This window comes from Ahaetulla prasina, chromosome 7, assembly GCF_028640845.1.
Source record: "Ahaetulla prasina isolate Xishuangbanna chromosome 7, ASM2864084v1, whole genome shotgun sequence".
Lineage (NCBI taxonomy): Eukaryota > Metazoa > Chordata > Lepidosauria > Squamata > Colubridae > Ahaetulla > Ahaetulla prasina.
Genome location: NC_080545.1, coordinates 82,787,275 through 82,814,755, shown reverse-complemented (window position 1 = coordinate 82,814,755; position 27,481 = coordinate 82,787,275). Strand labels below are relative to the sequence as shown.

At 40.8% G+C, this 27,481-nt stretch overlaps 1 protein-coding gene across 1 annotated transcript in view; it reads left to right on the top strand.

Moving 5' to 3' along the window:
- Positions 1 to 27,481, top strand: part of LOC131201699 (sodium- and chloride-dependent betaine transporter-like) — a 78,053-nt gene that overhangs the window by 28,448 nt on the left and 22,124 nt on the right. Inside the window, exons 7-12 of the mRNA XM_058189799.1 lie at positions 5,288 to 5,422; positions 12,607 to 12,710; positions 13,715 to 13,839; positions 14,850 to 14,962; positions 16,905 to 17,042; positions 19,411 to 19,513. Coding sequence (XP_058045782.1) covers positions 5,288 to 5,422; positions 12,607 to 12,710; positions 13,715 to 13,839; positions 14,850 to 14,962; positions 16,905 to 17,042; positions 19,411 to 19,513 — 718 coding nt within the window. The remainder of the gene's footprint in view (positions 1 to 5,287; positions 5,423 to 12,606; positions 12,711 to 13,714; positions 13,840 to 14,849; positions 14,963 to 16,904; positions 17,043 to 19,410; positions 19,514 to 27,481) is intronic.

Genomic DNA, 27,481 nt, shown 5'->3' with positions numbered 1-27,481 from the left:
TCATGCTTTCACTGTATGCCAACTTGACTACTGCAAATAGATCAAATGGGTCTCTCCTTGAAAAGTATGTGGAAGTTGCAATTGCTGTAAAATGCACAGCTACACTGCTAACCAATTTCTAATGGCATTGGTTGCCAATTCCTACCAGGCACATTTACAGTTGATGGTATTAATTTTTAAAACTATGAATAGTTAGGAGCACATTTGCAATTAGGAAGTGTCTGATTATTAAAAGACAGTACTCCCATCATTGCTAGAGGCCCATCATTTTGGCAAGCAGAAAATACAGTAGTCTTCTCTTGCATTTTCTCCCCATATCATGACACACATTTCTTGGAAGTTGCATTGGGTCTCCACTTTCCCAACTTAAAAAAAAAACACCACACACAGCTCTTTCCCAACTTTTAATTATTACATTATTATTCATATTAATCTGTGTTTTTAAATTTTTAATATTCGATTTCATTTAACATTTTTTGTTAAGACACGTTGGTATTTGCCAGGATAGAAATGAGGAATATAAATCAGACAAGGCAAATTCAAGATCTTAACTGATATTCCTTAATTGAAAGCCAAAACACATAGTGTGGAATATAAATATATTCCCACTTGGCTACTTACATTATAGGATCCAGTGGTAATAGAAAGCATCGGTGTGATTAAATTAGCATTGCATTAAAGTTACACTGAATTAAGAAAATGCAAATGAATACTATTCAGGGAAAAGAACATGCTTTTATTGATTCCAGGAGAACACAGAGATGTTCCATTATATGGATTTCAAAATGTACTTGCATCATATACTGCTGTTACAACATTGGACATTTCACCATTCTGTCAGAATGGTGGGAAACCCAAGCTACCGCACTACCATAATTTAAAATAGGTTGTGCTATTTCTTTTGGAAGGACAAAGAGAGACCTTCACATGGCAATGTTCATTCATTCATTCATTATTTGAAGTGTGCCATATGCACTTATTTATTTATTTATTTATTTATTTATAATTACACTTCTATACCGTACCATCTCCCGAAGGACTCAGGGCGGTGTACAGCCAATATTAAAATACACATACCACTATAATATAAATATAATAAATAAACACTATTTAAAAACAATTAAAAGCAAATATTTAGTGGCCGAATCACTAAAACGGTCAAAGACCGAATAAAACCCATTAAAATTTTACTAAAATACGTTCTTAGGCTAGTCCCGCTCGGTGAAATAATAAAGTCTTCAGTTCACGTTTGAAGGCCCGGAGGTCGGGGAGTTGGCATAACCCCGGAGGTAGCTCATTCCATAGAGCTGGTGCCGCCACAGAGAAGGCCCTCCCCCCGGGGGCCGCCAACCTACATTGTTTGGTCGACGGCACCCTGAGGAGGCCCGCTCTGTGGGACCGCACAGGTCGTTGGGAGACAATCGGTGGCAGAAGGCGGTCTCGCAAATACCCCGGTCCTAAGCCATGGAGCGCTTTAAAGGTGGTAACCAGCACCTTTAACCAGCACCACCTTTAACCAGCACCACTGAAGTACTGTTGTTAATTCCTTTTTTCCTTCCTTCTTCTTATTCAAATCTGCAAATCCCCTGTGAGCAGAGACCAGAACCAAATTGGGTGGAGGGTGATGAAGCACATTGCTTGACAGTGTCTTAATTTTTTTTTCTTTTAATGACCCTTTAAACCCTTTGTGGATTAAAGGTGGAGTTGGGGCAACTGAATGGAGCTGAGAGTTTACTGGCCGGATGCTGTTCCTGACGTCTGTGCAGAGTTCACAGCAGATATTTTTTCTTCTTTTTTTTTTGAAAAAGTTTTTTATTTGTTTCTTCTTCTCATAGACATATCTTAACTGTACAGTTTCTTATCTAACATACATATTTTCTTTTAGCTTTCATACTAATACAATCTTCATGCTAAACAATTTAAGTATATTTGGAGTTGCTCTTCTACCATTTCATCTCCCTTGCTTTACAACAATCCTTCTTCTCCCTCTCCTGTCTTTCCTTTCCCTCCCTTCTTCCATCTACTCCTTTACTTTCTTTTTTCCTCCTCACCTTCTCCTTCTCTACTTCCCCTTCCTTTCCCCCCCACAGCAGATATTTTTTCTTTGTGCCCTAATAGAGAAACATTCACCACTGCCTAGGATTCAACTCTGAACCTTCTGAGTGGGAGACGAGTGTCTTCATCACTAGGCCACCACGCTGCTCACATAAGCTGTGGCCGGGGTGAAATGCTCCCGGTTCGGACCGGATCACCTGATCTGGTAGCGATGGCGGTGGGTGGTTTGGAGAACCGGTAGCAAAAATCCCTGCCCCGCCCCCCATGCCCAGCTGAGCCATGCAATCATCAGAGGTTTTCTTTTTTTTACTTTTAAAAGCATTTTTTCTTAATTTTTTTTTAAAAAATATTTATTTTAAATAATTAAATTGAATTGTTAAATTGTCCCACGGGAAGTTGTCTCACAACGAATTGGCCAGGGTGAATTATCCCGCAGCAAGTTGACAGTGGTGAGTTGGCTGTGGCAAACTGGCTGTAGTGAGTTGGCCATGGCGAATTGGCTGTTGTTGTGTTTCGTCCGATCTCACCACCACAGCCGGGGTCTGCTTATCTGCTTCCGAATGCTGAAGAATGTCCTAGCATGCCTCCCGGCCCCAGCCCTGGCTCCATGCCCAGACAGGCTGAGGAGGGGGCATCTCCCGGCCCCAGCCCTGGCTCCATGCCCAGACAGGCTGAAGAAGAGCAAGTATCTCCAGCCCCCAGCTCTGGCTCCATGCCCAGGCAAACGGAGCAACTAGACCCCTCCCCCTCCTCCACAGCATGTGAGCCTGAGGAAGGTCTATTACCAACAGCTGCCGATTGGAGTGACCCTCGCTTCAGAAGAATTGATAGGCGGCGGCGTCAGAAGGAAGGGAGGGGCAGGCCTGGATAAGTGCTGAGTCATGGAGCACACCCCATGGCCTATATAAAGGATCTGCTTTCTGGCAGTCTCTGAGTCAGGCAAAGTCTAAACATATCTTGCTGAAGTCACTTGCTGGTCTCCTGCCTGCCCTGAGGACTTTGCTAGGACTTTGGCAGAGCTGCAGAGGCACGCCTGATTCGGATTTCCCTGACCCGGCCGTCAGCGGAGGAGTGGGACACGACAGCTGTGGCGAGTCGGCCACGATGACTTGGCCTCAGCAAGTTTTCTCATTCTGCTCGTAGAAACATGGCAAGCAATAGAAGAAGGAATAGTAAATGTTCTAAAAAGCTATGCCAACAAATTTGAAAGATGACATATTGGCTAACAGATTGAAAGAGGTCAATCTACATTCCAATATCAAAAAAGGGAGATTTAACAGGGTGTTAACAATATTCTTAATTTCACATATTAAAAAAATAATAGGATAATCCAAAACAGATTCAAGCCTTGCATGGAAAAAGAGATGACAGATGTTCAAAATGGCTTTTAGAAAAGGCGGAATAATGTGGCATGTCATTTCTAGTGCAACTGGATAAATGAGAAAGCCAAAGAATATGAAAAAAAAGTCATTATGTGCTTCATTGATTATAAAAAGGCAATTGATTGCGTGGATCACAGTCAGTTGTAGAATGTGCTTTTAAAAAAATCAGAACATCTCATTGTCCTCATGAGAAACCTATATACCCAAAAATGCAAATGTCCTGCACCCACTAGTAATAAAAATAAAGCAGCACAATGAAAAAAGGGACTAAAATAAAGCACCCAAAGGAGACTAAACTATTGGAAACAGAGAGAATAATCAGCCTCAGAACTGACAATGAAGGTATTAAAGTGGTGAATAATATCTGCCTTTTAGTATTAACCTGCTAAGGATGATGTGATAATGCAAAGTAACTGAAGCCAAATCATAAGCATTACATAGGGCTAGGATTTTTTCCCCCCATTTCAAGAGGAAAGAGCTTTGTTTTTAATTGATGCTATGCGTATTTTAGGTCCCTGCAAATTTTTTGCATCCATTTTTGTGTGCGTGACAGAGTGGTTGGTTGGGATTTTTTATAGTTTATTTTGATTTTTCTGAAGTTGTGGTCAGGCCACTTGAGCTGTAGCAATGGGTTGAAAGTCTTTATGTAGATTTGGGGCCAGAGATTGTCTGCCCTGGCTGCCTGTGGTCTTCCGGGTGCGCTTCAAGGTGTTGGTTACCACCTTTAAAGCGCTCCATGGCTTAGGACCGGGTTATTTACGGGACCGCCTACTGCCACCGTGTGCCTCCCACCGACCCGTGCACTCTCACAGAGAGGGACTCTTTAGGATGCCATCGGCCAAGCAATGCCGGCTGACGGCCCCCAGGGGAAGGGCCTTCTATGTGGGGGCTCCCACCCTATGGAACGAACTTCCCCTGGGAAGCTTCCGGACCTCTGGACCTTTCGCCGCGAACTTAAAACATATTTATTTTCTTGCGCAGGACTGGCCTAAAATTTTAAAATTTTAGCTGATTTTATGGGCTTTTAATTTTTATTAGTTTTTTAGGGTTTTGAAATGTATTTTAATAGTTGGGCCAAATTTAAATAAGTTTTTTAGTTATTGCTTTTAATTTGTATAGTACTTGTCTTGATTGTTGTTTTATTTGGCTGTTAACCACCCTGAGTCCTTCGGGAGAAGGGTAGTATACAAATTAAAATATTATTATTATTATTATTGTTGTTGTTGTTGTTGTTGTTGTTGTGTCTGTTAATAGCTCTGAAGGCCAGGAGTCTTGGCTATTCACTAGTGGGTTTTTTTGGGTTTTTTTTTTAATAAAAGTTTTTATTGATTTTATTACAACGACACAGCACAACACAAACACACATAACATAGACACATTATATGTGTTTTCTTTTTACATGACGGTTTCATTCTATCTACTTTCTGCTCTATATATTCCCCTTTTCTCATCTTTTTTATCTTTGACTTTATTGTCCCTTTACATCCGGTTTTATTTATTTACAATATTTTACACATTTGTCATCTTCTCTTCTCCATCCTTTATTTCTATTTAGTTTTCCTATTCTCCAACCACTCGTACCATTTGGTTCATACTTGATAGTATTCTGTCTCTTCCTTTTCCTTTATTTCTTTTGTTAGTTTATCCATCTCCGCACAGTCCAGAATTTTCTTGATTATTTCTTTTTCTGTTGGTGCCTTTTCATTTTTCCAAAACTGTGCGTATGCAATCCTTGCCGCCGTAATTATCAAATACTGAATATCTTTATTGTAAGTTCTGGTTAGTATTCCAAGTAGGAATATCCCAAGTAGGCTATTCACTAGTTTTAATGATCTTTGTTTTATACCCAGGTAGTCTACTTCACTGCCACTTTCCCTTACCTAATGTTGATTGTGCTGCTAATTCGAGGAGTCACGCTCCCTGGGGCTTTAGATGGAATTATATTCTACTTAAACCCAGACATTTCCAGATTGGCTGATCCTCAGGTGAGTAGTAACTTCTATTGCATTTCAATAGGCAGATCAAAATGGATTTGGCTGATGTGCTTCCAACTTTTTATGGGCACAATGCTCCTGCACAATCCTGAAAGTGTCACTGCAACTTTACTAAATCACATCATTAAAGCTCAATGACTTTTAAAGTAGAGGCATTTTTCAGGCTTGTACAACGACCTGGAAAAAGATGTGGCTGCTTTAAAGAAATGATGACCTTTTATTGATTTTATTACAACGACACAGCACAGCACAAACACACATAACATAGACACATTATATGTGTTTTCTTTTTACATGACGGTTTCATTCTATCTACTTTCTGCTCTATGTATTCCCCTTTTCTCATCTTTTTTATCTTTGACTTTATTGTCCCTTTACATCCAGTTTTATTTATTTACAATATTTTACACATTTGTCATCTTCTCTTCTCCATCCTTTATTTCTATTTAGTTTTCCTATTCTCCAACCACTCGTACCATTTGGTTCATACTTGATAGTATTCTGTCTCTTCCTTTTCCTTTATTTCTTTTGTTAGTTTATCCATCTCCGCACAGTCCAGAATTTTCTTGATTATTTCTTTTTCTGTTGGTGCCTTTTCATTTTTCCAAAACTGTGCGTATGCAATCCTTGCCACCGTAATTATCAAATACTGAATATCTTTATTGTAAGTTCTGGTTAGTATTCCAAGTAGGAATATCCCAAGTAGGCTATTCACTAGTTTTAATGATCTTTGTTTTATACCCAGGTAGTCTACTTCACTGCCACTTTCCCTTACCTAATGTTGATTGTGCTGCTAATTCGAGGAGTCACGCTCCCTGGGGCTTTAGATGGAATTATATTCTACTTAAACCCAGACATTTCCAGATTGGCTGATCCTCAGGTGAGTAGTAATTTCTATTGCATTTCAATAGGCGGATCGTGCACATTTCATCAAATGGATTTGGCTGATGTGCTTCCAACTTTTCATGGGCACAATGCTCCTGCACAATCCTGAAAGTGTCATTGCATCTTTACTAAATTGCATCATTAGAGCTCAATGACTTTTAAAGTAGAGGCATTTTTCAGGCTTTGTACAACGACCTGGAAAAAGATGTGGCTGCTTTAAAGAAATGATGACCTTTTATTGGCCAGGTCAAACTGATTTTTTGATGTCCTTAGTGTTTTATAAAATAGGGGCAGCTGAATTTCATAGGATCAGAGCTCCTTCCTAAGTAACATAAGGAGCACGAACTGGTCTACATTTAGTTATTGTCATTAATTCAGTCTTGTTCCTTTCTCTCAAAGTTTTGCATCATCTACAAATTTATGCAAACATTCCCATAGGATAATTTGTGTTGATTTTTGCCTGCTATGTATGTATTTTGTGCCTATCCTATATACCTCTTTTCCTAAAACATACAGGTTTTGCATATAATTTTTCCAAGTGTTCATTTTTAAAAGCCGATGCTTAAGCAGAAGACTCTTTCAAGAGAATTCTAGCAGACCCTGTGGATGATTGCATGCTCATTCCTTTTGCAACAAATTCCTTCCTGGATGATTGCACCATTTGCTTGAAAAGAAATCTTTGAAAGATTTATTTGACATGCTTACTCTTAACTGCTTACCTGAGGGATTGTCAGTAATATAACATCTTAAGCGTGACCTAATAAATCCAGTCAAACAAAATGCACATGAAAGCATAAAATACCATTTATCACTTTCCCTTTTGGGTCCTCTCCAGGTGCATTGGCTTAAACACCTGTTGTCCCTAGCCACCGTTGTGCTGGTAGCTGGGGGATGATGAGCGTTATGGTCTGATGCATCTGGAAATTGCTACGTTGGGGAAAATTGCAGCACGTACATTAAGAACTCTCCCATGGTAGCACTATTGAATAACTTGGAAACATTCAACCTGGGCGCTAGCAATTCTTCAATATGTTTTGTAATCTTTGAAACCATCCAACGGTCACAGCGTACCATGGAACTCTAATGAAAAAATCCAAACAAATAAATGAGGTTAGTAGGCACATCATCACAGAAAAGTTATTTCAAAGCCACCACCATATTTGCCCAACCTAACAGCCCATATAAAACAGAAGAGAGCTGGTCAGGAGAATCCTTCAGAGACACCGTGCTATAATAAAGGAGTGAGGGATGGAAGTAGGAATCTCTGAACAGGACTTAATACTAGAGGCAGAGAACTTGTGGTCCTGGAGGTATGGCTGAATTCGAATTTCTAGCAAACTCAGCTAGCATGAGCAGTGTTTCCAAGTGCTGTATTTTAGAGCAGCGGTCACCAACTGGTGGTCCGCAAGAAAATTTTGGTGGTCCGCAGAAAAGTTATTTGCATTTTTTATATTGCACTAAATCAGGGGTCCTCAAACTATGGACTCTTTCTCATGGTGGCTGCTTAACTCCAATAATTGCTACCTGTTGGGGCATTAAGGATCCCGAGCAGGCAGGCGAAGAGTGGCTGGGAAGGGAGGGGCGAGTAGAGGCTGGCGAGGCGCCCCTCAACATGAATGGCATCGAGTTGGCCATGCCCACCCAGTCACATGACCACTTAGCCACGCCCACCACATCGGTCTTTAGGCAGATCATATTAGTGGTCCGTGGGATTGAAAATTATGAATTTAGTGGTCCTTGAGGTCTGAAAGGTTGGTGACCACTGTTTTAGAGGTCCTCTGGATGTACATATCATGTTGGACTACTGTGCTAGTCATTATTCATCGGTGCTGTGTGTTGCTAGACCCTAGACCAGTGATGGTGAACCTTTTAGGCACAGAGTGCCCAAACCGGAAGGCGCACACACGTGCATGCGTGCACCAAAGTGCCAAAAATCTGATAACCATCTGGCTGGCGTGTATGCACACCTCAGAAACCCGACGACCACAGAGAGGGCTCTGCATGGCATTTCTGGCACATGTGCCATAGGTTTGACATCACGGCCCTAGACAAAGCTGTTTTAGTCACTTAGGGCAGGGGTGTCAAACTAGGAGGTCTAGGACTTTTTGGCTCCTACCCTTGGCCGCAAATGGGTGGGAGTTGGCTCCTACCCTTGGCGAATGGCTCCTACCCTTGGCAAATAGGTAGGAGCGGGTCAGCCAAGGAGAAAAGCTAGAGGTTAATGCGTGGAGGTGGGACCCTGGCAGAGAAGCAGGTGCGGCCAAGGGTAGGAGCCGAAAAGTCCCATTCCATCTAACTGGCAGCCCATGGGCTGGATGCATCATGCACAGGCCATGCCCACCCCAGCTCCGTGAAGGGGAAAAACGTGGTGAAACATCACATGATGGCAACAGGGTGTGGTGAGTTGGACACCCATGACTTAGCGGAAATTTAATCTTTGAAAGACAAGTCCAAGCATGCCATTGTAAAGGCAAAGGACCTTTCCTAAAAAGCAGCTCCAGCTTTACTGAAGGATGCACACAGGCATGGACATACCTGGCCATTGCCAGGTAAGGCACAGCATTGCCGTTTCTTCTATTAAATTTTCAACAACTGACAGATGTCTTCGCCATGTCCTAATTGAAAATGATTAGGCAAGAGAAAGATAATGTCTCTTCTGGGAACTGGTTCAAGTTTCTCATGTCTAATAGCCAAATTTGGACTGGTGTTCCTAGCAAGAGAAACCCGGCAAAAAGATTTCTTAGGGTGCAGACAGAATTCTGTGTCTTTAAATTTTCTTTACTATAATTCACTTTAAACTGGATGCAATCTGTGTTTCACTGCTCATTTTGAATTGAGGAAGGTTCAGCTGATCATGTTTTTGATCCTTGATTTTTGAGAAAACTTTAACTTTCTTTTTGAGTCACATAATGAGTTTGGAGTGACTTTTTGACTCACTCCAAAAGATAATTAACCACAAGCAAAAGATACCTCCCATCAGCTGGTTCAGGCAAGTTCAGGCGAACCAGTAGTTAAATTGCTGGCTGGCCCCGCCCCTTCGCACTCCACCCCTTCCAGGAGTCCCCACACACCCCATTTTGGCTCCCAGATAAGTGCAGGGAGGCCTCTTAGGCCCAAAATGGGGCACAGGGGATACGGTGCACCCCCCCCCGCGGCCTTTTTTTGCCCCCAGTAGGCTTTAGGGAGACCTACTACCCCCAAAATGGGGTACAGGGGGGGCGCATTCCCCCCGTGGCCTGCTTTTGCTCCCAGGGGGTGCACAAGGTCGCCACACCCTGTGGCTTTGCTCACCATGGCTATATCCATCCAGCTGGTCATTAAGGCAGAGAACCGGTTGTTAAATTATTTGAATTTCACCACTGCTTCCATCTCCCTAGAGTTAACCTATTGGAGAGATGGGCAGCATAATACATTTATTAAATCAATAAGTATTAAAGCAAATAAAATAACAATAAAATACTTATAAATCTAGATCAAACTAAAAGTAAAAAACAACAACAACTCAACCAACCAACCAAAAACCAGTACACACATTCAAATGAAGTAGTCCTCAAATATATAAATGGTTTGCTTGTTATTATTATACCTAGAACAGTGTGAAATCATTGCTGCCAGTTCTTTAGCTGGTATTGCCCTTCATATGTATCAAGTTCTTCCCAAGAACTTAGAATGTTGTGGTGTATCAGTGTAGTATATCTGCGGATCCAAGCAGTGTGGCCTTTTGCAACCGACAGACGGAAATGTTGTCAATGCTCAGATTTTCTAAGTGCCCTCCAAGACTTTTTGATATGGCATCAATCTGCCAAATATTAATATTACTTGTTAAATTTATATTTAATTCTTAGAGATATCACCAGGCGGTTTACAAAATCAATATTTGTAATATTAATACAAATTAATATTTGTAAATATTAAAACAATAACAAAAGTGCTATTTTTGCTGGTTTTATTTTTGTTATTGTTTTATCATCTCACACATTCACTTGCTTGACTTCTGACCCTGGAATGACATAGCTAAACCTAGAAAAATTAATATTGATTGAGTATACAGGAAAGTTTACATTAGAGAGGGAGCCTTTTGGCTAGTCTAGTTTCAGACTATTTAGAGCCTCTATGGAGTATTTCAAGAATGTGTGTGTTCATTTCTTCTGCAACTCAATATTTTCCACATGACATGCGTTAGACTTCAGCTCCTATATTTTCTGGACAACGTAAACAATGACTACTTCAATTATGGAAGCCCTGCAGTTTTTCAGCCCACCAGTTTGGAAAAGGTTGTTGCTTTTGTGTTGTCTCGTGCCCCATCTTTGGACTTTGTACTACTATAAGGAGTATAAAGGATAAAAATTATTTTATTAAAGACAAAAGGATCTGAGTGAGAGAAATTTATTCAGAATCTTTTGTTATTTTTGTTGTGGCCCGCCGGCAGCCAGCGAAACTGGCAGCAGAGTCAGATAGTGAGGAGGTTGGGGAGGAACATGGGCCAGTCCTGGGGGCTGAGGAAAGTTCAGACGAGGGCTCTGCATTGGAGGCAAAGAGGGAGCTAGACAGCAGTGAGCCTGTTCCCAGTGTGGGCATGCGCAGTGCTGCCAGAAGACAAGAACAACTAAGAAAGCAGGGTCAACTTAGGAGTAAAGCCACACCTTGGAGGTGATTGCTTACCCCCGTAGGAAACAAAAGAGGAGCGAACGGGGAATGGGCTTTTGCAGGAAACAATTTGTTCGTTCAGTCATTTCAAGAGTGGGGAGATCTGTCCCGTGAATCCCAGAGACTCTGTGCCAAGTTTTGCTTTGCACTGCATTTGGAAACTAGTTATCTGGCTGCTTTCCAAGTGAGATAAGGTCTCTGTTGATAAATATTCCTCTGAAAGACTGTTTGCCAGGCCTTGCTGACTGTGAATGAAACAAATTCACAGTCGTGTAAATAAAAGGGATTTTACCGGGACCAAGACTCTGCTTCCTTCTTTTTAAGGGAGCCTAGGTGAGAACAATTTTCACATTGATATAAAAAGTTTTAGATTTCAATTGATACATGTACCATTTGTGAATTTTTCAGTGATGCACCCTTTGATTTGATCCATCACTTCCAACTCTTCATGGTCCAATGTAACTGCTTCTTTGAGTTCTTGTAAGTTCCTGCTTGTGTCATCAGTGATAGTAGCAGTCCCCTTATCTTCTGTTGACTTCTTTTTCCATTGACTTTAATTTTTCTAAGCCTCGGGATCTTCACTACAGTAGTTACTCTTGCCTTTGCATTACGTATGCACAATTTTTAAGCTTTCGCTTCATTATTAATGCTTCTAGTGAGCAGTCTGGTTTTACTTCATCCAATATTGAATTATTTGCTCCTCTTCAAAAACAGTCCAATGTATTCTCAACAGATTTTCCAGCACCAGGATTCAAAAGCATCCATTTTCCTTCATTAAACCTTTCTTATGGTTCCACTTTCACAGCCATATGTTACTACTAGAAAAGCACATGCGTTTTTTTTTCAGTGTGATGTATCTATACTTTAATATCTAAATAGATCTGCCCTGATCTTTCTCCTATGTAGGAAATTCCTTTCTATTTTGTGGATATAGCTACCGTATCTGTGAATTTTTCAGTGATGCACCCTTTGATTTGATCCATCACTTCCAACTCTTCATGGTCCAATGTAACTGCTTCTTTGAGTTCTTGTAAGTTCCTGCTTGTGTCATCAGTGATAGTAGCAGTCCCCTTATCTTCTGTTGACTTCTTTTTCCATTGACTTTAATTTTTCTAAGCCTCGGGATCTTCACTACAGTAGTTACTCTTGCCTTTGCATTACGTATGCACAATTTTTAAGCTTTCGCTTCATTATTAATGCTTCTAGTGAGCAGTCTGGTTTTACTTCATCCAATATTGAATTATTTGCTCCTCTTCAAAAACAGTCCAATGTATTCTCAACAGATTTTCCAGCACCAGGATTCAAAAGCATCCATTTTCCTTCATTAAACCTTTCTTATGGTTCCACTTTCACAGCCATATGTTACTACTAGAAAAGCACATGCGTTTTTTTTTCAGTGTGATGTATCTATACTTTAATATCTAAATAGATCTGCCCTGATTTTTCTCCTATGTAGGAAATTCCTTTCTATTTTGTGGATATAGCTACCGTATCTGTGAATTTTTCAACCAAGGACATCTGTTACCACATCAACTTCTCCTCCAACTACAGTATTTTTCCTAGGGATGGCATTTACCTGTTAACATGTTCTTCTTGATGATTTACCTCCTGACTGTAGAATTATTGTCCTTTTCTTGTTTCAGGTATGGATGGATGCAGGCACTCAGATCTTCTTTTCATATGCCATTTGCCAAGGATGCTTGACAGCTCTTGGCAGCTACAACAAATATAACAACAATTGTTACAGGTAGAAGTAAAACACCCCTTTTAATTTCTGCAGACTTTTAGAGTTTTGTAGCATCAGTCATTGTGTGTTGACCACCTGTGTTTGCAATCTACTGGATTCCTTAATATAGATTTCCCTGTAGTCTGACAATTCTTCTGGAATGCAGGATCTTTCAGAATGGTTGAAATCATTGCTTCTATCCTGCTGCCTGCTTCATATAACAACTATTTACTCATTTCTGTAAATATATAGACACACAAACATGTACACACAAACAAAGAAAGATACATTGATATTTATCTCTAATCTATGTGTATTTAATATATTTTATATGTTCTATAAAGATATTCTAACAAGACATGATTTTATGTTTGCGTTCTTTGAATGGATTTCTTCTACTTCAATGATCAATATTTCTAAGAAAATACACTTTAAGTACACATATGTATCTATGGACTTTCCCTGCCTTTCATATGCTTACATACAAACACACACACGAAACTTCCATATATTGAATCATATTTTTTTCCATTTAGCCGAAAATATCTACTTTAATCTAATTGGAATCAGTTCCCCAGAATCAAGTTTTTTTGTGGCGATATTGTGGACTAAACTGGTGTCTTCATTGTTACAATACTTTACAGCGAAGGCCAGCAAGCTATTTGACATTTAGGCTTTTTTGTTCGAATAATGGCATAACAATTTACCCCAAACAATACTTTCCAAAAACAGTAGTTAAAGGGGAGTAAAGCAAAAAAATTAACAATAATTAAGAGCGAAGAAATAAATGTGAAAATAGAAGTAAAACAACGGTGACAAAAGAAAGCAATAGTTCTGGGTACCTTGGGAGTAATCCCAAAACAACTGGAGCACCACCTGAACATCATTGGCATTGACAACATCACCATGAGTCAATTGTGAAAGGCAGCTTTACTTTACAGCTTGCATACTCTGACAATATCTTTAACACCATCCAATGACAACAATTTTTCTCTCTCTCTCTCTCTTTCTGGAATTTTCTACAGAGATTCCTTCATGCTCTGTTTCCTGAACAGTGCCACAAGCTTTGTGGCAGGCTTTGCCATCTTCTCTGTCTTGGGCTTCATGGCGCAGGAACAAGGTGTCCCCATTTCAAAAGTAGCTGAATCAGGTAAGGAGCTGATGGCTGCAGAAGGAGATAGCTAAATATAAATTATGGCAGGGGTGAAATCCAGCAGGTTCTGACACTTTCTGGAGAACCGGTAGCAAAAATTTTGAGTAGTTCACGTAACCGGTAGCGGAAATTTTGACTAGTTCGGAGAACTGGAAAATACCACCTCTGACTGGCCCCAGGAGTGGGGAGGGAATGGGGATTTTGCAGTTTCCTTCCCCTGGAGTGATGTGGGAATGGAGATTTTACAGTATCCTTCAACTGGAGTGGGGTGGGAATGGAGATTTTGCAGTATCCTTCCCCTGCCATGTCCACCAAGCCACACCACGCCCACCAAGCCACGCCCACAGAACCGATAGTAAGGATTTCACCACTGAATTATGGTCTATTTTGTAGGAATAGGAGCCATAACATAAACATAAGAGTCTCTTTTCCAATCTGATTTTCTGATTGGGCCATGCTGGTTTGAATTCTGTGAGTTGTCACCTGTGCTAAATTGGGGGAGGCCTTCCTTAAAGAATATCCATATAAGTTGTCTACTACAGGGGGTCTCCAACCTTGGCAACTTTAAGCCTGGAGGACTTCAACTCCCAGAATTCCCTAGCCACTGGCTGGGGAATTCTGGGAGTTGAAGTCCACCAAGCTTAAAGTTGCCAAGCTTGGAGACCCCTGTTCTACAAGACGGGTAGAGAAACTCACATATCTCTGATTTTGTTGATGTTCTCCATGCTTATCTGGTTTTGTCTCCCATACCCAGAAGACACTAGATTGGAAAACACAGGTAGCCCCTGATAACTGTGTATTTGTCTATCTTAATCCAGTAAGCATGTTTGATAAAGCAGAAACTGAAAACCGGTATTCTTTGCATGAATTCCCATTCAACTCCAATCATCATATCCAGTGGGATAAAGTTTTAACTAGAACTGTGATCTGATAACTGTTGAAATGATGCCAGTGCCTCACCTTAAGCTACTAGAACATCGCTTTGCTTCTTTTTGTTTGATTGACAGGTCCTGGCCTAGCATTTATTGCTTACCCCAAAGCAGTAACCATGATGCCTATATCTCAGCTGTGGGCCTGTTTGTTCTTCCTTATGTTGATCTTCTTGGGGCTGGACAGTCAAGTATGATGTTTTATTTAAAAAAAACGACAATTAGACCCTCTAATGCAGGGGTGTCAAACTTAATTTCATTGGGGGCTGCATCAGAGTTGTGTTTGAACTCGGTGTGTGTGTGTGTGTGTGTGTGTGTGTGTGTGGCTGGGTGTGTGGTCAGGGTGGGCATGGCCAGCTCGATGGCACTCATCAAGGATCCATTTTCAGCCACAATGGCCTCCTGCAGCCATTTGTCAGCAAAAATGGAGCTCAGGGAAGCCACGCATGGCCTCCCTGGGCTCCATTTTTGCTAGAAGAGGCTGCAGAAGGCTGTTGCGTCTGAAAATGGAGGGCGAGCAGCTCATGTGCAGCCTCCTTGAGCTCCATTTTTGGTGGCAGAGGCACCACAGGCTGTTTCCAGGGCAGGCCCGTGGGCCATTTCTAAGCACCCCATGGGTTGGATCTGGGCCCTGGGCCTTGAGTTTGACACCCCTGCTCTAATGTATTCTTAACTCCATTAATTTGAAGAATGTAGAATATTTTTATATCTTTGTATGTAATACATCTTGCAGAAGAAATACAGTTTTTTGTTTTTTTGGAAAGAAAGGAGCCCCATGAATAAGTAAGTAATGCTCAGCATTAATTGCTTATATAAATTGGGAGAGCAAAACTTTGATCTGATGCAGCTAAGATGCACAGATTGTTTGTAATACAAATGCAGATGTAAGCTCTCTTGTGATGGATTCTTTCGCCTTTTCTTCTTTGATATGAGCTGGTTTTTCTCAAGTAGCTCTTAGGAAAGAAGTAAGAAGCTGACAAAGGATTTACTCATATATTAATGTATGATACACATGGCCATCAGGTGCATAATGCCAGTGGATGGTTTCTTTTGCTGACCATTGATCCTTTCAGCTAAATGTTGTTCTTGAGGCTCTTGGATTGTCCAGCAGAGTACTTTATCCAGATTCTGGATTTGAACATATTTTTACAGAAAAATCCTAAGAATTAGAAGCCCTCCATAGGCAAAAGTTATGGTTTCTTCTACGAAGTTGAAGACTTCTTCTAGAGTTCACGTGAACCATTCAGGACTCATGTGCATGTAGGAAGAATTCTTAAAACTCATCTGGAGTTGTGTGTGTTGTGATTGATGGGAAAATCTCTGACATGTAGTAATATATGTTTATATGAGACTCTAGAAAGAGTGCAGAGAAGAGCAACAAAGATGATTAGGGGACTGGAGGCTAAAACATATGAAGAATGGTTGCAGGAACTGGGTATGTCTAGTTTAATAAAAAGAAGGACTAGGGGAGACATGATAGCAGTGTTCCAATATCTCAGGGGTTGCCACAAAGAAGAGGGAGTCAAGCTATTCTCCAAAGCACCTGAGGGTAAAACAAGAAGCAATGGGTGGAAACTGATCAAGGAGAGAAGCAACTTAGAACTAAGGAGAAATTTCCTGGCAGTTAGAACAATTAAGCAGTGGAACCACTTGCCTCCAGAAGTTGTAATGCCCCAAAGCTGGAAGTTTTTAAGAAGATGTTAGATAACCATTTGTCTGAGATGGTGTAGGGTTTCCTGCCTGGGCAGGGGATTGGACTAGAAGGCCTCCAAGGTCCCTTCCAACTCTGTTGTTGTTGTTGTTGTTGCCTCCAAGGTCCCTTCCAACTCTGTTGTTGTTGTTGTTGTTGTTGTTGTTGTTGTTGTTATTATTATTATTATTATTATTATTATTATTATTATTATTATTATTATTATTATTATATCACAAGCCTAATGCAGGATGTGTTGAGAAATGCACATGTGCTAAAATTGCTACAGGAAACTGATCGCTAGCAAAGAAAGAAAAGGAAAGAGAGGGAGAAAGCTAAACAGAGCTAGCTGAGTTGAGTTGTTGAGAGTTAGCAACTTTGGAATAGCAAAGTTGAGAGCTAGCAACTTTGGAATTTGTCTTCTGACATACTTTCCTCCCTAGTTTGTCTGTGTCGAAAGCTTGGTGACTGCCATCGTTGACTTGTTCCCGGAAGTTTTCCGTAAGAAAGGACGTAGGGAGCTGCTGATCCTGGGCATTGCTGTGATCTGCTATCTCATTGGCTTGCTGCTGGTCACGGAGGTGAGAAGTGGAGGTCAGTGGGGAGGAAAAAAGACAACGGCAAATGACATGCTACTACTGTGAAATTAGCAACTATTCTCCAACACTTCAGCCCCTATGATTAAGTTACCCAAATCATCAAGAGGTCATAGAATGCATTCTATTTACATATGTTCCCTTCCCTTCCCCTGCATTCTTCCCTTTTTTCAGGCAGCTATTCCAAGAAATCATTATCCCATGTGCTTTCTTTTAAAAGTAGTGCTGCTTCAGATGTTCTTGGGTTGTAATTGTCATCAGCCCAACGCAACATAGTCAGTATTTAGAAATACTGATTCTTGTAGTCCAACGTCTAGAATGTCATACATAATATACCATCTTTCTTTTATCACCTTTCCTCCAAGTTCTAAAAATGAAATTTCTGGAAATAGATTAAGTCCATTCTGTCCCTCTCTGAAGGAGATGAACTTTCAAAATTTTATTGAGAAAGAAAGAAAGAAAGAAAGAAAGAAAGAAAGAAAGAAAGAAAGAGAGAGAGAGAGAGAGAGGGGAAGGAAAGATATACTCTTGCTAATCGATATGCATACCGTATATGGAAGCATCACATGTGCACGGTTACAATTTGACTTATTCAACACATGAACAGGATTTTTTTAAAAAAAAAATATGGCATTCTTGTCTCCCCAATTAATCCCCTCAATTAACCAGACTTGAATGGTTGATTCCTTTCTGATTGCTACTCAGGTAACAAGTGTGCTACTTTGCTTCCTTCAGAGGTACTTACTGAAAGATGGCGTAGTGGGTTTAAGGTGCGGAATATCAATAATCAGTACAGTCATTGTGGTATTATTTTTAATAGAAACTTGAAAATGGAACTTTAATGATCGATTGGTCATAACCAAATAGAGAAAAGCCTAGTGCAGGTAATGAGATTCATTATCCTGGACATGAAGAAATGTTTTAATGAAGGAGTAATAGTGGGTATGGAGACAGCTACAAAGATATAAGATCTATTCTCCTTATTTCTTACTCTTATTCTGGGTTATATAAGAGAAAGAGCTAAAGGGGATGGCATAAAGCCATGATAATAGAAGACATCAAAAGGGAGAGGAGGGGAGGGGAGGGGAAAGGAGAGGAGAGCTGCCACATAAGTTTAAGTATGTAAATGGATGTGAATATAATACGTTGAAGAATCAACAGAAACATAACACTAGTCCTAAGAAAGCAATCAGTAATAATTCAATAAGCTAAATAATTACCTTCAGCTTTCTATCACACAACTGCACCAATCAATTAAGCTTCAAAAACACCAAGAATGCTTACTGAATTTGTGTGAGACCAAGGAGGGGCACCACTTATCCAGAGGAGAAAGGAAAGTTGCATGGAGAAGAAGGCAAGAAGATTGAGAGAGCTGTTGAACCTTGGACAGCTCCAAGAGGCCTTTGACTGCTTGCCATCACTGGTTACAACTCAACCCTCTGACCCGAGAGTAGGACCTGAAGATTCCTTCAGGATCTTGAAAGGGGTGGGAATGACAGGTTTTCAAAGACTGCATATGAAAAATAAACTTGAACCAGTACAGCTTTCTACTGGGATTTGGTCTCCTTAAATCAAAAGTTATGACACCCACTTTTTATTTCCTGGATAGCCAATTCGTAGCTTCTTCAGAAATATAGCTATAATATCCAACTATGATTTTTGGAAATCAAGACTGGATGTAGGATAAAAAGCCATTTATAAAATGCTTGAAGTTTTTTACTGATTGGGAGAAGAGGAGTAGATGTCAGACAAGTGACAAGACTGCAAATTTATTGAAAACATTCCTGGGGCAATAGGGTTTTTTTCCCCAAAGAAGTTGATTGGTTCAGATTTTGGCATTAGCTTTTTGTTTTAAAGCTAAAGGAAGAGATGTTTTTTGTTCATTCTTTGATTTCTATAGCACAGCATGAGAAACAATATGTACAGGTAGTCCTCGATGTATGACATAATTGAGGCCAACATTTCCATTGTTAAACAAGACAGCTAAGTGTTAAGTGAATTTTGCCCCATTTTACAACTTTTCTTGCCACAGCTGTTAAGTGAACCACTGCAGTTGTTAAGCTAGTAGCATGGTTGTTCAGTGAATCTGGCTTCCCACTTGACTTTGTTTGTCAGAGAGTCGCAAAAGAGGATCACATGACCCCTGAAACCCTGCCACCGTCAAAAACATGACCTCATTGCCAAGGGTCCGAATTTTGATCATGTTGACCACAGGGATACCACAATGGTTCTAAGTGTGAAAAATGTTTTTCTTTTCCAGTGCTGCCATAACTTAAAGTGGTCATCATTAAATGAAATGGTTTTAATGCTTGTTGCTTTGGGTTCTGACCCTTTTGCCTTGTGGTTCTTGCAGGGTGGGATGTACATCTTCCAGCTGTTTGATTATTACGCAGCCAGCGGCACCTGTCTTCTCTTTCTTGCCATCTTTGAAGTCATCTGCATTGCGTGGGTTTACGGTACGTATGGCCTCCAATTACATGTAGGCAGCGTTTGATGCACAGGGCTCCCTTTAAGAATGAAGACATGTTCGACACAGTAGAACAGCTCTCTAGATGAGTCAAGGCTCATTGCTCAATTGCATAGCTGGGGATTCTGAGAATTGCAATCCAACATACCCGCAAGGCAGCCGCTCCAAGCAGATGCTCTTTCTTTCTCTGTTGGTCAGCCTTTTTGCATCTCACTTTTTACCTCTCATTTAGCTATGCCCATTCCAATTCTTTTAAGTGAATGAACCTGCTGGTGCACTCATTTTTCAATTCATACATTAGGCCAGGGGTGTCAAACTCAAGGCCCTCAGGCCAGATCCACCCTGCGGGCTGCTTAGATATGGCCCACAGGGCTCTCCTGGAAACAGTGAAGGACCGGCCCACAGTGCCTCTGCCAGCAAAAACAGAGCTCAGGAGGGCCGCATGGGTTGCAGGAGGCTGTTGCAGCCGAAAACGGAGTTCACGATGGCCGCATGCAGCCCTCCCAAGTTACTTTTTCACTGGCAGAGGGTTGCAGCTGGAAATGGAGCTCTGGAGCCCATTTTCGCTGGCAGAGCACTCAGGCGACATCAAACTGGCCACGCCCACCCTGGTTCCCCCAAGATCAAACACAACCCTGATGCAGCCCTCAATGAAATTGAATTTGACACCCCTGCATTAGACAAACACAACTCCTGTCTGATTCTGATACATAATTTTTCATCACACTTCAAACAATTGCAAGGGTTTAGAATAGAATAGAATAGAATAGAATAGAATAGAATAGAATAGAATAGAATAGAATAGAATAGAATAGAATAGAATAGAATTTTTATTGGCCGTGTGATTGGACACACAAGGAATTTGTCTTGGTGCATATGCTCTCAGTGTACATAAAAGAAAAGATATGTTCATCAAGGTACAACATTTACAACACAATTGATGGTCAATATATCAATATAGATCATAAGGATTGCCAGCAACAAGTTATAGTCATACAGTCATAAGTGGAAAGAGATTGGTGATGGGAACTATGAGAAGATTAATAGTAGTGCAGATTTAATAAATAGTTTGACAGTGTTGAGGGAATTATTTGTTTAGCAGAGTGATGGCCTTGGGAAAAACTGTTCTTGTGTCTAGTTGTTCTGGTGTGCAGTGTTCTATAGCGTCATTTTGAGGGTAGGAATTGAAACAGTTTATGTCCAGGATGCGAGGAGACTGTAAATATTTTCACGGCCCTCTTCTTGATTTGTGCAGTATACAGATCCTCAATGGAAGGCAGGTTGGTAGCAATTATTTTTCTGCAGTTCTAATTATCCTCTGAAGTCTGTGTTTTCTTGTTGGGTTGCAGAACTGAACCAGACAGTTATAGAGGTGCAAATGACAGACTCAATAATTCCTCTGTAGAACTGAATCAGCAGCTCCTTGGGCAGTTTGAGCTTACTGAGTTGTCGCAGAAAGAACATTCTTTGTTGTCCTTTTTTAATGATGTTTTTGATGTCAGCTGTCCATTTTAGATCTTGCGATATGATAGAACCTAGAAATTTGAAGGTTTCTACTGTTGATACTGTGTTGTCTAGTATTGTGAGAGGTGGAAGTATGGAAGGGTTTCTCCTAAAGTCTACCACCATTTCTACGGTTTTGAGTGTGTTTAGTTCCAGATTGTTCTGGTTGCACCACAAGGCTAGTCGTTCAACCTCTCGTCTATATGCGGGTTCATCATTGTCTCGAATGAGACCAATCACTGTTGTGTCATCTGCGAACTTCAGTAGCTTAACAGATGGATCATTGGAGATGCAGTCATTGGTATACAGAGAGAGAAGTGGGAGAGCACACAGCCTTGGGGGCCCTGTGCTAATTGTACAGGTATTTGATGTGATCTTGCTTAGCTTCACCTGCTGCTTCCTGTTTGTTAGGAAGCTTGTGATCCACTTACAAGTCTGTTCCGGTACCTGTAGCTGGTTTAGCTTAGTTAGAAGAATGTCTGGAATGATGGTATTGAATGCTGAACTAAAGTCTACAAAAAGGACCCTTGCGTAGGTCTTTGGAGACTCAAGATGTTGTAGGATGTAGTGCAGAGCCATATTAACAGCATCATCTGTTGATCTATTTGCTCGGTATGCAAATTGCAAGGGGTCTAACAGCGTATCCGTGATGGTTTTCAGGTAGGAAAGCACTAGCCTTTCAAAGGTTTTCATGACTACAGATGTTAAAGCAACTGGTCTGTAGTCATTCAGTTCCTTGATGGTGGGCTTCTTGGCACTGGGATGATGGTAGAGCGTTTGAAGCAAGAAGGAACATAGCACATCTCTAGTGATTTATTGAAAATATGGGTGAAGATGGGGCCAATTGGTCAGCACAGACTTAAGCTAGAAGGAGTTATCTTGTCTGGGCCTGGAGCTTTTCCTGGCTTTTGTCTGTGAAATAGGTCCTGCACTTCCTTTTCTGTGATCACTAGGGGTTGTGAACCCAATGAAATGGGGTCAGTTGTAGGAGGCTTGGCTGTTGTTGGTGTGTCTGAGATGGGGGTTGTGGAGATAGGTGGCTGTAGTTTCCTTTCAAACCTGCAGTAAAACTCATTCAGGTCATCTGCCAGTTGTTGATTACCTTCAGCCTGGGAAGGAGGTTTGCCATAGCCGGTGATCATTTTTAAGAGTTTTCTACATGTTTGCTGGTTCATTTGCTGAAAACTGATTCTTTAGCTTTTCAAAGTAGCTTCTCTTTGCTGCTCTGATCTCCCTTGTTAGTGCATTTCTGGCCTGATTGTACAGCAGTTTATCACCTTTTCTGTAGGCTTCCTCTTTGGAATGTCGTAGCTGCTTAAGTTTAGGTGTGAACCAAGGTTTGTTGTTACTGTATATTCGCAAGTTCCTTGTAGGTACACATAGGTCTTCACAGAAGCTGACATATGATGTTACAGTATCTGTGAGTTCATCCAGGTCTGCAGAAATCTTCAAAGATATTCCAATCAGTTCAGTCAAAGCATGCCTGCAGCTTTAATTTTGCCTCCTCCGTCCAGGTCTTCACTGATTTAATTGTTGGTTTTGTGGTTTTAAGTCTTTGCCTGTAAGCAGGTACAAGGTGAATCATGCAATGATCAGAGTGTCCTACAGCTGCACGTGGTAAAAACCGATAAGCATCTTTTAGTGTTGTGTAGCAATGGTCTAGAGTATTCTTGCCTCTGGTGGGACAATTGACATGCTGAAAGTATTTTGGTAGCTCTTGCCTTAAGTTTGCCTTGTTTAGATCTCCCAAAAGGCAGACATTTGGACAAAACTGTTCCAAATCCTAAACTACTCACTCTCCTTTCCCCAAAAAAGAAAGGAAAATAAAAAATAAAATAAAAAAGAGGGGGGAGTCAGATTTTTGCCCCCGTCTATTCAAGAGTCCCAACATGGAGTCTGATGGGCTAGATACTATTATTGTTATTATTTTATTTATTTATATCCCACCTGTGTTATTTTTATAAATAGCTCAAGGTGAACATACATACTACCCCTTCCTTCTCCTTTTTTCCTTTTTTCCCAAAGCAACAACTTGTGACCTGGATTGGGCTAAGAGAGAGTGACTGGCCCAAAAATTATCCAGCCAGCTTTCATGCTTAAGGTGCTACTAGAATTCACAGTCTCCCAGTTTCTAACCTGGTGTTTTAACCACTAAATTAAACTGGGTATATATGCAGTTCAAGGGTTCATATTTTGATCTGAATTAAGTACTGCATGTTTTTTCTCAGCTTTTAAATACAGCCATCACAACCTGACTTATATAATTACATAATACCAAGGAAAACAGTGCAAAAAAAAAAAGAATATTGAAAGTATTGAGCCTTAGAAATAACTCCTTTTACAGCAGGAAAAACAAAAAACAAGTAGCACACACATTTCCTCCACTTATTGCTGGCTCAAGCTGCCAAGATTTCTGGTCCTGATGATTCTGCATTTCCAAAGCATTAGAGGGAACTGATGTTGAATCTCAGTTGCTAAGGAAGAAAGCAAGAAAAATTACTGAATACAGCTGAGGGTTTCCCTTTAGCATCTGGTAGCTATTGTGGGAATCAAATGCTGAACCTGACAGGGCTTTGATTTAATCCAGCGCACTTCTTATATAACATTTTTAAGCATCTTAAATAGATGCTATCTGCAGGCTCTTAAATGCTTCATAATACTTAGAACTAGGATGAAAACCTCATTTCCTATTTTTATTTTTTTTCCTAGCTGAATAGACTGCACTTATTTTGTTGTGCTGCTAGATTTGAATTTGAAGGGTTTCTTTTTCCACTAGTGAGTCGATGACAGTACTATTCAAGGTCAGAACAGACTCATTATTTAGTTATTTTCTGTAGGACATTTTTGCAATTGGGCTACAATGTCCCTCCGCTATAACCTCATTTTAAAGGATCCGAATAATCTACTTCCTACAGCCTGTTCAGTCCAGTTAGCCACTAATACAATCCATTTTTACCTGTATCTCTGGTAACGTAAAATCATGCTACCCATTGTCATTTCTGGAAAGACTATTTTTCATTGTATCACTAGTTTCTTTGGTCTCTTTGGCACCAGGCAAGCAAGCTAGAAATCCTAAGCTCAAACCCCACTTTACCCATGAAATCCAGCTGGATCACCTTGGGCCAATTACTTTTTCTCAGCCCAACCTACCTCACAAGGTTGTTGTTTTGGGGAAAATAGGAGGAAGAAGGTGTGTTGGATATGTCCCTCTACTATTTGTAAAGTTTTTGTAAAAATAATAAAAGTGGATACCAATAATCAAATGAAAAAAAAATCTTTCCCATTAGCAGAGGGGCTGGCCCAGGGGTGAAATGCTCCCATTTCAGATTGGAGCACCCGATCCGGTAGCGATGACGGCAGGTTTGGAGAACCGGTAGCAAAAATCCCTGCCCACCCCCATGCCCAGCTGAGCCACACGATCATCAGAGGGTTTTTTTTTTACTTTTAAAAGCATTTTTCTTCGGCCAAAAAAATTCTTTTAAAAGTAAAAAAAAAGCCTGTGATGATCACGTGGCTCAGCTGGGATCGTCAAAGCCTTTTAACAGCATTTTTTTCTACAACCTCTTTGGCCAAAGAGTTTGTAGAAAAAATGCTTTTAAAAATAAAATAAAATAAAAAGTTGGCCACGCTCACCCAGTCACATTAACCCCCCCCCAAGCCACGCCCACAGAACCGGTAGTAACAAATTTTACATTTCACCCCTGGGCTGGCCTGTCTTGGTCAATCATTGTTTGAGAGATGTGTTCTGGGTTGTTAAATTAGTTTTGTAACTGAGGAAATTTTTTCAGCTTTTCTCAACCTTTCTTTTATTTAGAGGAAAAGGAGGAGGAGGCCAGAGACATGGGCCAATTGATTGGGTTTAGATTTTCCCACAACATAACCAAAGGGTGAAGAACTAATTCAACCCTATGCATGACTGGGTCAAAGAACATTCTCCTCATTTACCCAGAATAACGATTGCTGTTTTAAATTATTGCAAGGCAAAACATTCACTGCTATGCTATTTTCGTATCAAAGTAGGGCATCTGGAAATGATCAAGAATTCCCTGATTTCTTTATCTTTCACTCTTTCAGTTCTCCCTCATCCTCCCGTCAAGGGAACCCGGTTTTGATATGAAAAACTCATGGCCAGGGTGTCTGATTTGGCAGGCCAAGTCCTCTTTTGTTTACACCACGAAGAAGTGTAATAGCAAATGTCTCGAATAAAGACACATGTTTCTAGGCTTGTCTGTTGTCAGCCTCGAAAATACCGCCCACAGCTTGGCAGGATTCCCCCACCCACCCACCCCGCCTGTCAAGCAGATGGTTGTTGCTAAAAAGTGAAGATTTACTGCATTCTGATTTATTCCTTTGAAAGCACTTCTAGTTTCCAGCCAGCTTGTTGTTGCTGCTGTTGTTGCAACTGCCAAAGGGGACAGCCTGTGAGGACTGCAAAGGAGTGGAAGGAATCCTGCTTTTTTTACAAAATCTAACACACTTTGGGAATTGTTGTAAATTAGAAGCCAGGATCTAAAACCGCATCTTTTTGCAATCGCTTATTATTGGGAATTGGGAAATTAAGGAAGGAAACCTCTAGTAGGAACATCAGTATAGTTTACTGTGGCTACCTCCAGTTTTGCAGATTCATTTTATTGTTAGCGCAGAGACGATTGTATAACTTCCAGGATGGTCCTACAGCCTTGGAACTCAGTTGCTTAGCAACCAGGGAATATTCATTCTCAACTGTAGCATTGTTTTGGAAGCTAAGCAAGCGTCCTCATGTTGCCTTAACAACTGGGCACAACTCATTCCCTTCTGGCACTTGCCAGCAATGTGAAGGTTCATGCTATCTTCTTTTGCTGATTAGGTTACAAAAGAGCAAGATAACAGAGACCTCTCTCTCTCTCTCTCTCTCTCTCTCTCTCTCTCTCTCTCTCTCTCTCTCTCTCTCTTTATGCTGCCAAGATCAGGGGTAGAGCAGATCCTTTGAGATTATTGTAGAAGATTTAGAGAGCACAGGTGATAGTGATGGACGTGGGAAGCTGCAGTGCAGGAACCTCTGGAGCAGTGTTTCTCAACCTTAGCAACTTTATGATGCCTGAACTTCAAGTCCCAGAATTCCCCTGCCAGCAATGCTGGCTGGGGAATTCTGGGAGTTGAAGTCCACACATCTTAAAGTTATTAAAAATTGAGAAACACAGGTCTGGAGGGTCACAAGTATCAAATCTCAATGAAGTGAATGGCCGTGAATGAAGTGAGAGTGCTGCCTTTGTGTTATATAAAGAAACGTCAAAGGCTGCTCTGACATGGCCAGAAATAATTCAGAACTGAAACGCAAATCAGATAGCATGATGAATAAGCAAGAGAGGAACTGGTCCCCCCAAAAAACAGTTCAGATTATAGTAATACGTCAGAGGTTTTTAATACATCGTCTGTCAAGCGCCAGGGAAATTAGGAGACCCAGGCAGTTCACAAGGGTAGATAGATTTATTGTAATTAATCAAGCTGTCTGCATGAATCTGAACTACTAATTGTCAAAGCAGTTTGGAAGTAAATAAGGAATTCATGGTGGGCTGGACTAGGATCTCTTCTGGGCACAAAGGAACTCATAACTGATGACATGTTTGACCCTTCCCTTGGGCTCAGCCTCCCTCAGCCTCATCTCTTACATCACCATTGTTCATCGATGAGGTGCTTGGAATTTGCCTCACATGTAACCTGGTTCTGTGTAACTGACCTATCTTTCCAGTCGCTCCTCCCACTTCAATTTCAATCCTGCATCACTTTAGTTACTGTAGCAGTGGTGGGTTGCTACCAGTTCACCCCGGTTCGGGCGAACCCGTAGCAGCGGCGGGAGGCTCTGCCCACTCTTCCAGATACTTCTGTACATGCACAGAAGCATTATACACGCACGAGTGCGCATGCGCCAACGAGCAAACCGCTAGCGGTGGGATTTGCAACCCACTGCTGTACTGTCAACATCTTGCGAGCTTCAGTTTATGACAATTTATTGCCTTTTAATACAATGTGTTACTCAGAGAAGATCCTACCAGATTCTTTGAGGGTTTTTTTGTCATCGTAAACTACACGACTGTCCTCCTATGGTATGTTGCTTAGAAAGGCTCAGATGAAACAAGAAAGCCTCTTAAGCTCTTTTCTTCCCTAAATTATGCAATTGCCTCTACTGGCACCATTTGTCAGAGGGTGCAATGGCCGCCATTTTGTTGCTAAATCAGGCTCTTCCATATCTACTTCTTGACAAATATAAATTAGAAATATCCACTAGTGTAATGGGATTGCCTGCCTTTATGCTAAAGGATTATAAGAGTTAAAGTCCAATTTATCTGGGACTCAGTAATAAGGGCTTTTTATGGCCATAAGTCTCCTTGAATTTAGTAAGCATTTACTACCAAGTTGATTCCATTGTTATTAGTCTAATGTTTCAATAAAAACTGTAATGTTCACCTTTTATTTC